The 12,335-nt window shown below is 44.8% G+C and overlaps 1 protein-coding gene across 1 annotated transcript in view; it reads left to right on the forward strand.

The window, feature by feature from the left end:
* The first annotated feature begins 7,246 nt into the window (after positions 1 to 7,246).
* LIMD1 (LIM domain containing 1) overlaps positions 7,247 to 12,335 on the forward strand; it is an 86,957-nt gene continuing 81,868 nt past the window's right edge. Inside the window, exon 1 of the mRNA XM_003342072.4 lies at positions 7,247 to 9,703. Coding sequence (XP_003342120.2) covers positions 8,188 to 9,703 — 1,516 coding nt within the window. The 5' untranslated portion in view covers positions 7,247 to 8,187. The remainder of the gene's footprint in view (positions 9,704 to 12,335) is intronic.

Below are 12,335 nucleotides of genomic sequence, written 5' to 3' on the forward strand. Positions count from 1 at the left end.
GGCCAGATTTGAGCCTAGGACCTCCCATCTCTAGGCCTGGCTCTCAATCCACTGAGCCACCCAGTTGCCCCCTGAAAGAAAAATTTTAGAGGAATAAAGACCCTATTAAACACTGAACTATAAAGTATAGGCAAAAATGATATTTTTATCCCCCACCATATGATCATCTTGCCATTTTTTTTATTGACAACATTAATTCAATATGCATTTCTTCCTTATGTCAGATATTAGGTCCTGGGGATACAAAAATAAAACAAACAAACAAATAAAAAACCAGCCCGTGCCTGCAGGAAGCTTCCCCTCAACTAGAATATAATATCAAGTTATACATATATATGTCATATATAATAGGATAGAATAGTGGGTAATACAACCCTGCACTGGGGTGAATATTGAGTATAAGACTTGGTGTCAGGAAGACCTCCGTTCAAATCTTGTCTCAGACATTATCTATATGACCCTGTGAAAATTGTTTAATCTTTCTCTACCTCAGTTTCCTCATCTATAAAATACAGATAATATTAGCACCTGCCTCAAGAAGTTATTGTGAGAATCAAATGGATTAGCATATATAAAGTGCTCGGCAAACATCAAAGCTCTTTTAGAATGCTCTTTATTGTTGCTGTTGTTACCCACAGATTGCTTACGTATATTATTTTCTTTGCTCAGCAGCCCTGTGAAGTTAGTATTTCTCTTTTGTAGTATATATACAGATCCGACATATTCTTTTTTCCTCCATATATACCTGAGATCATAGATTGAGAGCTGGATGAAACTTTAGAGGCTCTGATATCCAAACCTTTCTTTGTATAGATTAGGAAACAAGAACCGCTATTGAGAAACTGTTTGCTTTTGGTCATGCAGAAAATAAGTAGGATCAGAGACTTCTAGCTAGAAAGGACCTTAGAGGCTGTCTGGTCCAAACCTCCCATGTCATGAATGAGGAAGCTGAGGTCTGGAGAAATGAAATGATTTGCTCATGTACAGAGATTCTCAGTGGAGACCCTAAGAAATGGATCCACGTCCTCTGATTCCAAATCTAGCATACTTTCCACTACATCACAGTCTCCTGTGACTACTTTGGGGCATAAAGGGTGAATGTTGTAAGTTTAAATCCTAGATAGCCTTGGAAAATTTTTCCAAAGAGTTTCCTTAGACCTGTTGATGTGTGCAGGAGTATCTGGGCTGCAACTATGGTGTTACTTGTTGATAGAAGGAACTCTTCTTTGGGAAATTCCCTCTACCCACCCAGATCAGGACCTTCTGTCATTTGTGGTCTTAGAGAGGTGCCTGAGGTACAGAAAGTTAAAAGGGAATAAATAAAATGTGTCAAGGTCATCCAGTACATCCCAAGCTATCACCAATCCTCTTGACTTTTGTCCTGCCATTGAGCTTCAATGACTTTGGAAGAGAAAATGAGGCAAAAGATTTTATGCAACTCAGCCTCACTTGAATCCAATTCATATAGTTAAGATATCACCCTGTGATATCACAGGTCCTCTTTGGAAATGAAAGGCAAACAGCAATGTGTCGGTTTATAGCCATAATCCATTGGGGTGTGTGTGTGTGTGTGTGTGTGTGTGTGTGTGTGTGTGTGTGTGTGCTGCAGGGGTGGGGTGGAGAATGGAATCTATAATTTCATTTTTACCTTTCTCTTTAACCCATCTTTGGTGAAAACAAATATATTCAGTCATTTACTTAAAAGTGGAAACCTCACACTGCTTATTATTTGGCAAGGTCCTTGACTACATAAATATTCCACTACAGGCTAAAAAGTTGGGAATATAATTTTTAAACACTTATATTCCATCTTAGAATCAATACCGTGTATTGGTTCTAAGGTAGAAGAGTGGTAAGGGCTAGGCAATGAGGGGGTCAAGTGACTTGCCCAGGGTCACACAGCTAGGAAGTGTCTGAGACCAGATTTGAACCCAGGACCTCCTATCTCTAGGCCTGGCTCTCAATCCACTGAGCCACCCAGATGCCCCCCTGAGAATATAATTTTAAAAGAGAAAAGTAAATTTAGAAATGTCTTCATACTGCTAAAAGAGGAGAGAAAATATCATCTTCTCATTTAGAAAATACCCTCAAGAAGCCCTACCAAGCCTGCATAAAACCCCAAGGAATGCTGTATTTAAAGAAAAAAAACAACTTTCACTGAGTAATAATAATAGTGTGAGGCAAATTATGTGGTGTGTGCTATTTAGAAGTGTGGTTGAATTGATAGCTATTCCTAAAGATTTGTTGCTGACCGCACCTATTAATATATATCAGGAGAAGATGTGATTATTGTCTGCAAGTATTCAAAAGGCAGTCATATGAAAGAAGTCATGTTCTCCTTGGCCTCAGACTAAGAGGAAAGGGTGGAAGGGGCAGGGAAGAAGGCTTCAGTTTGACGCAAAAGGAAAATACTTAGCAATTACAGCAGAGCTCAAAAGAGGAATATTTCACAACGGCCAAAAAGTTGCAGTGGGCAATGTTAGCAACACAAGGAACATAGTGTGGTGTGATTGTGCTGGAGAAGGTAGTCCACTTTTCCCTCCAGGAAAGGATCTGGAGAGAAATTGTATCCCTTAACATGGGATAAGAACTTGACAAAGGGACAATGTGTGTGCTAGGGGACAGTTTAGTCTGCTGAAGAGATTTAGTGGGAACATGATATACCCAATTTCAAGTATCATGAAAGCTTATCAAGGAAAATTAAACTTGTCCTCCTTGTTCCCAGAAGGCAGAATTAGGAGCAATGGTAGAAATGGGAATAAATAGATTGTAATTAAATATAAGGAAAAAACTGTCTAGAACTATTCAAAATAGCTTCTAATTCAGTATTGGACTTCAAAACACCCACACTCATCCAAATTAAATTTAATTCTGCAAACATTTATTCAAAGATACTTTATTTTCCCAATTATATGTAATAACAATTTTCAACATATGTTTTCCAAAATTTAAGATCCAAATTGTGTCTCTCCCTCTCTCCTTTCCTTGCAGATGGTAAGCAATTTGATCTGGATTATACATGTATTAGCATGCATAACAAGCTCCCATATTTGTCATTGTCATACAAGAATACTTATATTGAGAATACTCATATGACACAACCCCCCCCCCAAATAAAACCATAAATAAACCAATGTGAGAAATAGAATGCTTTGAATAGCATCTAACTCCTACACTTCTTTCTCTGGGGGGAGTGGAAAGTCCTTCAGAATTGTCCCAGATCATTGTATTGTTGACAGTAGCTTTCTTTCACAATTGATCATCATAGTATATTGCTGTTATTGTGTACAATGTTCTCTTGGTTCTGCTTATTTCAGTCTGCATCAGTTCAAACAGATCTTGCCAGTTTCTTCTGAAATCATCCTGCTTATCATTTCTTTTAGCCCAATAGTATTCCATGGCTGATATATATCACAGTTTGTCCAGACATTCCCTAATCTTGTGTCATTCTGAAAACTTATCTGTAATGACTGGAGAAAGGTTCAAACAGAAAGGATTAAGAAAATTTCCCTCCTGATAGAACTGTTCTTAACTCAACAAACAGAATGAAGACAATACTTGAAAAGAGACTTTAGTTGGTAAACTGAGAAGACAAAAGATGGGGCTGCATTTCCCGAGCTAGCTGTGGCAGTAATGATTAGAGAGGTTAACTGGAGCCCTGATTTTTCTTACAACTGATACATTCTAATTATTTGTTTATACACGTTTATCAATGGTCACACTGTTAATAAATTGTATCACCATTAACCTTGATGTTTATTTAAGTTTAGGAGACTAGAGGTTTTGATATTGAGTGAAAGTGAAAGCTGATTGGAAAAGGGATTTCTTCAGTTTCTCTAATAATCAGGAACGTGTGTCCAGAGATAATTAACTTATCAATGAGAGGGTTTTTAAAAAATATTTTAGTAATGAATTAGGAAATGTTGTTTATGCCTCTTGCCTTAAAACAAGAGATGAGAATTAATTTTGAGTCAAGAAGGTAGAGTGATGTCTTCATATATGATGTGGTTGACTCTAAAAATTCTGCTGCATGCATATAGCACAGACACACACCCCAAATACATTCACAGATGAGTGTATGTGTGTATATATACTTTCAAAGAAATCTTGCTTTAGGTATACCAGCCTATTCTTGATAGAACAGAATCCCCTTGACAGCAAGGACTATTCCATTTTTTTCTTTGTATCTCTGGCATCCAACACAATGCTTAGCATAGTTTTAGTCCCTTTGAGTCTTGTCCAACTCTTTGTAACCCAATTTGGGGCATTCTTAGCTAACGATACTGATGTGGTTTGTCATTTCCTTCTCCATTGGCATATAGTAGGTACTTAATAAATACATGATTGATTATTTTGCAGTGAGCAGCTTGCCATTTTCTCACTTTCTCTGATGTTTAACATGATATTGCAGTGCCTAACACATTCGAGGTGTTCAGTAATTTTTTTTAAACCCTTGCCTTCTGTCTTATAATAAAAACCGAGAGAGGCAACTTTAGGTGGCTTGGTGGACTGAGAGCCAGACCTAGAGATGTGAGGTTGAATGCTCAAATCTGGCCTTAGATACTTCTTAGCTGTGTGACCCTGGGCAAGTCATTTAATCCCCAAAGTCTAGCCTTTACCACTTTTGCCTTGGAACCAATACATGGTACTGATTCTAAGGTAGAAGGAAAGGGTTTAAAAATCTTTAAAAAAATAATTAATATCTAGTATTGGTCCACAGTTGGGGTTAAGTGACTTGCTGGGGTTAAGTGACTTGCCCAGGGTCACACAGCTAGGAAGTGTCTATAATTTATTTCATTTGTAATCCTATGTATTTCATTTTATGCATTTAAAAACATTATTCAGAGAAGGGGTTTAAGGTTTCACCAGACTTGTTAAAGGTATCCATGACATAAAAAAAGGCAAAGAACCTGCTTTAAAGATTTAGGATGACATAATGTTTAAAAAAACAGTCCACTTGAAAACAGTGACTTATGTGTGTGCAGCCATCCAGAGTCATAGCCAATATGTATCAGAGACATATGGGGTATATGGGATGTTCAGGGAGGACCAGCACCTCTGGAGTGAGGACTGATTGAGACCTTTTCAGGGCTGCTTCTCCACCTTTCACCCAATTCTCACCTGTGACTCCAAAAAGCTGTAGCATGACTCTCTTGGCAGACTGGCTAACCCAGATTGAGGGTAACCAACAGTCTACAAATCCATTCATAAATTAGGGGTATGGGGGGCAGCTGGGTAGCTCAGTGGATTGAGAGCCAGGCCCAGAGACAGGAGGTCCCAGGTTCAAATCTGGCCTCAGATACTTCCCAGCTATGTGACTCTGGGCAAGTCACTTAACCCCCATTGCCTAGCTCTTACCACTCTACTGCCTTGGAACCAATACACAGCATTGATTCCAAGATAAGGTAAGGGTTTAAATAAAAATTCCAAGATAAGGTAAGGGTTTAAAAAAATTAAAAATTAATTAAATAAATAAATTAGGGGTATGCCTAACCCAAGCATATGAAGACTTTCCCCAGCAGAATGGGTGGATGAGAACAATTATTCCAAAAGCCATGAAGGTGGCGGAAGCAAGCAGTATGGAGCTCTCTGCTCAGGTAAATCCAGCTCTCAAAAGTCAAGACATCACCCAATGATGTCCCTGGTCCTCTTCAAAAAAGGAGGAGGAACAGCAATCAGAAGCAAAACATAAACTAAGCTTTTCCTAACTCCTGGGCTGCCAGCTGTCCTAGCTAGTCTGCCACACTGCTTTTCCTCAATCGTATCTACAAATGTAATAAGTGCACTTGGATGTTTTTAAAAGACCACTGATCATTTGAAAGGCCTCTGATTTCATAGGCACAGGTAAGCCACACAGGTCATAACTTTCTATGCATCTTTTGTAGACCGTCCTTTGTGAATTGCTGTGACTAGTAACAATCTAGGGCTGGTGGCCAGCTTTTTGGTGCTAAATTTTACAACTGACTGGGCTGCTCTTCCAATAAGGCATATGTCAGCAGGTCCTTGAGAGGCCTCATTGCATAGTGTGCTAGTCTTGAGGTTGTGTGTGACCTTAAAGAAGTCATGTAACCTCTTAGCAAGCCAGGAAACTCAAAGACTATAGATTGCAGAGTAGTTACAAATCTGCTCTAGTAGAGGGAGTTTCTTCACCAGGAGTTTTCTGCGCCAAAGAAATCATGGATCATAAATTCCTATATCCAGAGCTGGAAGGGATCACGGAGGAGGTGTCCTTTTTTTTGAGGGGGGGGTGTTTTTAAAAAGATATTTATATTCCTTGCCTCATAGGCTTATGAGTAAAGGACTTGGACAAGATCAGGCTACTTTACCATCAGGAAACACATCCAAAGATTTAAAAATGAATATCAGATAAATTAAACAAGTTTCGTGCCCATTTCGAAGTCGTGGTGTGTGTGTGTCCATCCCCATCTCTGGAGGCTTCAGGATGGTCATGTTCCCAAGGCTCCAGTAGCCCTAGAACCCAAATCCTCCGGGTCTCAGCTTAGCCGTGGCCACACCTTCTTCATCTCTCTCCTTAAGGCCGCCCCTCCCCCGGGCAGCAGGCGGTCACAGCTCCGGGCCTCCCGCCCTCAGAGCTAGCCTGGCAAGGATGCCTGGCTTCGGGCCAACCAGGAAACTTTTCGGGCTCCAAACTAACAGGAGGTGGGGCCAAGTCCTTGCAACAGGAGTTAAAGGCTAAAAAGGCGGTGGGACCACGCAGCTCCCGTCCGAGTTCTTCTTCTCGGATCCAACTTTTAAAGAGGGGCTGCCGCGTCCTGTAAGATTTTAGAGATAAGACGTTGGTCCGGAGGGCCCTGGCGGGGTCCGAAAGGTCAATTTCAACTCTAGATGGGGGCAGGAGAGAAAGAGAGAGTGTGTTAGAGAGTTAAGGAGTTAGAAAGTTTGTGTGGAGTGTCAGAGACAGAGAGTGTGTTTGTGTGGCGTGTCTCGGTCTCCCTCCCTGGGACGTCAGACTGCCATTTCAGGGCATTAATCCGTATTTATTAAGCGCCTACTACGTGCCTGACAGGCACCGGGCGAGAACCTACTCGGATCAGCCCCAGCAGCGCCCCGCTCCCTAGAAGTCCCCAGCCGGCCCTCCCCCACGACCACGTTGCAAGTGTCTAAGAGAAGCTGTCCCAGCAGCCCCCGCCCCCGGCCCGCCCAGTGGCTCCCCGCCCCCTGTGCCCCCGCGGCCCCCGCCCCCGGGGGTGGGAGCTACTAGTCGAAGGAAAGGTTGGTGCTGGACGCGCTGAATGTCACAAAGCGGCAGAGGGAAGAAGGGCGAGCCTCCGGGACGGAGGCAGAGGCAGAGGCACGCATCGCCCGCCCTCCACTTCCGCGTCTACAGCTGCGCTCCTGCAGGACCCACGGGCTGCTGGCCCGGCCGATCTCTCCTCAGCACCCGGGACGAGCCCTGCCCAGCCCAACCCAGTGCGCCCGGCCGTCCGGTCGTCCAGGCGCGGGGACAATGCGCTAGGCGGCCCGCGCACCCGGGCAGCCCTGAGCCCGCGCACGCAGCCCTCCGGCCTCAGCGGTGATTGACCCTAGCCTCTCGCTTCCTCCTCCTCCTCCTTCCTCTTTCCTCTGCCTCCACTTATCCGGCCGAGATTGGAGCTTTCCAAGTTACCGCCGCTGCCAGGGAGGGAAGAGGGACTGGGCTCCGAAGGCCCTCTTTTGCCCCAGTTTACCTCTCAGCGCTGCGCGATCAGCCCGGCCCTCCTCCTGCCTCTCAGTGCCCTGGCAGTCCCTCGGCCCCTGCTCCGCACTCGGTAAGGTTCCGGGCACATTTGGGGGTGAGGAGGGGCTGCCTTTGTTGTTTACGGCCCAAGAGGTGACTTTCTTTGCTTGAGGCCAGCCCGGGGCTGACTGGGGCGCTGGGCTGCCCGAAGTTTGTGGGAAGAGAGCGGCCACCTGCTTGTGGATGGCCCTGCAGGGAGCAGCAGAAGAGCTGGGCGGGAAAGTCGGCCAAATTGTCTCTGCCCAGAGTTTGCAGTCTTAGAAAACTTTTTCCCGGAGGAATCATGCCCCTGGTATTTGCCACATGATGATCGCAGCTCTCTGAGACTCAAGCCTTCTCTCCTGTGCATTCCGATTGGGTTCTCGCCCCTCCTCCAGCAAACGCCCGCCCGCCTGCCCGTGGGGCCCAAGGACCAGTTGCCAGGGGACAGGGCTCGGTGCTGAGACAACATGGACAAGTATGAAGACTTGGGCCTTGAGGCCAGTAAATTTATTGAGGACCTCAACATGTATGAGGCCTCCAAGGATGGCCTGTTCAGAGTGGATAAGGGAGCCGGCAACAACCCTGAGTTCGAGGAGACCAGGAGAGTGTTTGCCACCAAGATGGCCAAGATCCACCTCCAGAAGCAGCAGCAGTTGCTGCAGGAGGACCTGCTGCAGGGGGGGAGTGGTTCCCTCAATGGGGGAGGGCGGCTGGCCCCCCAGATCCAACATGCAGGACCCTTCCCCCACCGGGAGGCAGGGGGGAGCAGTAAACTGTCCCTGGGGGATGGAGCTGCCAAACCCCCTCTGGCTACACCTTCCTTGGCATCTGGGGCAGGGCCAGTGACACCATGCCCAATGAGTCAGCTGGCCTTTCAGAGCCAGTCACACTCATCTGTACCCCAGGGTCAGCGGGCCAGGTTGCATCCTGAGGGCCAGAGGAGAGCCAGCCAGGACTTTAGTTATGGAAATGGTACAGGGAATTCTTCAGTCTCTACTTTGCAGGGGCTAGATTCTAGGGGTGCTAGTGCTATGGGCCCTGCTCAAGAGGCCTTTTCTTCTCTTTCTCATGGAGATTACTATGACAACTACCCTGGGCAGAAGTGGGGAGAGGAAGCTACCCAGTTCACCAGTATCAAACCAAGCACAGGAAGCTCTTGGCCAGCCTCCAAATCTGCACCTGACCCTCACCTATACCAGTCCCAGCCATCTCCAAACTCTTGCAGGTCTTTTGAGAGTGGCTACAGTAGTCAAGATGGCAGTGGAAATGAGGGCCACCAACTGGGAGGGGACTCTGAACAGAAGCCAACAGCTGGCCAACCACGATCATCTTCTTTTTCCCACACACTCAATTCTAGAGCTCCTCCCCCAGCCCCAGAAATAGTGGCCCCCTTGGCCCTTCCACAGCAGAGGTCATCTTCTTTCTCAACACCATCCCCTCTGACAGCTTCAGGTACTTCACTTCAGGGAGATCCACCAAGAAAAGGGGCTGGGGTGGAGAAGGATGTTCCTGGCACTGTAGCCAAACCCACTGGGGACTCTCAGCTCTGGTACCATGGCAGCCCCAAATCTTATATTTCAAGTTCAGTTCCTGCCCCAGTGCCAACCAACATTGACTATCAGCCTTCCGGTGCTGCTTACCCTAAGCCCATCGACCACTTCGTAGCTCATGGGCAGACTCCCCAGCCCAGTTGCAGGGAGGCTGGCACAAATCCCAAGTTGAGTTTCTCCAACCTCTCTTTGGGCCCAATGTTGTCTGATGCTCCTGCATCTGCTTTTCAAGAGGGGCCAAATAGCTTGCCATCTGAGAGTGGCCAAGGGAGTGTCCATCCAGAGAACTCCAGCTCCACCAAAGTAAAACTACCCTGTCAGACCCTCCTTCCACCCCCAGAGCAAGGGCTGTCTGCAGTAGAATTAAAATTAGAAGCACTCACCCAGCGCCTGGAGCAGGAGATGGATATTCATCCTAAGGCAGATTATTTTGGTAAGTTGGATGTTTCCTGGGAGTTTTCCTAATGAACCACCACCTTGTTATCTGTGAGCCTTCCCTGGGGTGATTAGGGTTCCTTCCCTGCTCGAGGGAGCACAGTTTATTTGGGGTGTTGGGGTATGGGAGTGTGTGTGTATACTGGAGTTCACTCCTTCCAGTACAAACCCAGCAAGGGGCCTCATGGGTGGCTCAGTGAACCATGCAGGTGTGACATGTAATTGTGCTACCTGAGTCCTGCAAAGCTCATTTTCACTTACTTTAGAAAGGGCTGGATTAAGGGAATTGCGTGTTCTACTTTGAAGAATCGAAGCAGGCACTGGAACTTGGATGGGCTGGGGTCGCCAAGCTCTCCGGATCTCAGTTTTTATCACTCATAAAACAAGAGGGTTGACTTGGATGACTTCTTGTGTCCTGTGGATGACCAGAAGGCCCCTCCTTGTTCTAAATCTGTGTCCTTCTGAATCTATTCTAGCTCCGAATTTATTATTCTACATGGATGGCTCCTAGTGGCCAAAGACCTCTTCCCCCCAATAGTAATGGGAGTCAGTGGGCATGAATCTGCTGAGTAAACCAGATCTATGTGAGTTGTGATGCTCTTAGAGATGGTGGGGTGGCTGCTGTCTACTGAGCCCTGTATGGGTTCTACAGAAAAGTCCAAAGTCCAAGAGGAGGTGAAGTCTGTTTGACTGATGGAAAAGTTGAAGCATACCCTGGAGGGATCCTAGATTTAGAACTAGAAAGGTCCAGCATCCTTATTTTACAGATGAGAAAACTGAGGCTGAGAGAAGTTAGGTGACTTGTCCAGGATCACACAGTAAGGAAGTGTCTGAGGCAAAATTCAATCCCAGGTCCATTACTCTGCCTTGGATCTTCTAGTGAATGGATACTCATCTGGCTCTCATGCTTGCAAATCTTATCCCCAGATTGCCAAGCTTGCATTGCTCAAAGTTAGGAAAGGTGCCCGTTGGTTTGTGAATTGACTTAGAAGGGCAGGGGTTTTGTCTTTTTGTTTTGATTCTGACCCAGAGATGCATCTAGTTTCAGTTCCCATTTGGGTAGGAAGGTGACACTTTTGGGGCATACTTATTTCTCGAAGTTGAACTATTTCAGGGGATTCTGGGAGATAATGATGCTGATTTGTTTTTTTGAGTTATAAATTCTCATTATATTATTTATTTATTTATTTATTTTAAAATGTGTATTTAATTAATTAACTTAGAATATTTTTCCATGGTTACATGGTTCATGTTCTCTCTCTCCCCTCCTTCCCCCCCCCCATAGCCAACATGCAATTCCACTGGGTTTTACATTGAGTTATAAATTCTTAGAGATGGAGTAAAAACACTTCCTTGCCTGTTCAAATTAGGTAGGAAAACCCATAGCTATTCAAAGAAGCCCAATCCCCTCCAAGAAAGTAGGGATAGGAATGGGTTTGAGATCTGAGGGTGGCCCTCCTACTTATAAATTATCTTTATCATCATCATCATCATCATCATCATCAGGGAGTGGAGGAAATGGAGGCTTCCTTGCTACACTCCTTGGTCACTAAATTACTCTCTTCTTGCCATAACCTAACCATAAACTAACAATAATAGAACCTCCTAAGTGTGTAGAGATGTGTTCTTTTTGCTTTAGAAATGACACCTGGTCTACTCAGGTATCTTGATCCTTTTCTTTTGCAAATGCCTCTTTTTTCTATAGCCAACTGTATATTTTATGTTCATCCAATAAGCATTTAAGTGCCTACTTTGAGCCAGACTCTGCTAGGCTAGGGATACAATAACAACCCCCCCCCCCAACCAAACAAACCTTGAAACAGTTCAGAAAAGGCAGAAATGGGTAACTCAGTGGAGTGAAAGCCAGGCCTAGAGATGGGAGGTCCTGAGTTCAAATCTGAACTCAGACACTTCCCAGCTGTGTGACTCTGGGCAAGTCACTTGACCCCCATTATTTAGCCTTTACTGCTCTTCTGCCTTGGAACCAATACATAGTATTGATTCCAAGATGGAAGGTAAAGGTTTAAAAAAAAAGGCAGAAATGTAGTGTTTATTTTCCGTTGTATTATATTAACTTTTGTTTCATTTCACCTTTAAGATTTCACTGATTTAATATGACAGGAATCAGTATCCAGGAATCTAAACTTTGATTCTGGGTCCTCAGTAGAATTTTGCAGCTATTATATTCCTCCTATTTACTTCCCTCAGAAATTCTTCTGGTCCTCTGACCTTTGGGGAAAATCATTAAACATTATAGGGTTTTGGGAGCAGGAGACAGCAATTATATTTTTTTTAAAGGGCGAGGTGCTTTTTAAAAAATATTCTTTGAGGGGGCAGCTGGGTAGCTCAGTGGATTGAGAACCAGGCCTAGAGACGGGAGGTCCTAGGTTCAAATCCGGCCTCAGCCACTTCCTAGCTGTGTGACCCTGGGCAAGTCACTTGACCCCCATTGCCTAGCCCTTACCACTCTTCTGCATGGAGCCAATACACAGTATTGACTCCAAGACGAAAGGTAAGAGTTTAAAAAAATATATATATATATTCTTTGTTGGTACATTAAAATTCCCAGGAGTCTCATCCTTTTCCCACTTTCCTGAACCATAGAAGGCATAATATATACTATATATTAT

The sequence above is a fragment of the Monodelphis domestica genome, chromosome 5 (assembly GCF_027887165.1).
Source record: "Monodelphis domestica isolate mMonDom1 chromosome 5, mMonDom1.pri, whole genome shotgun sequence".
In the NCBI taxonomy this organism is placed as follows: domain Eukaryota; kingdom Metazoa; phylum Chordata; class Mammalia; order Didelphimorphia; family Didelphidae; genus Monodelphis; species Monodelphis domestica.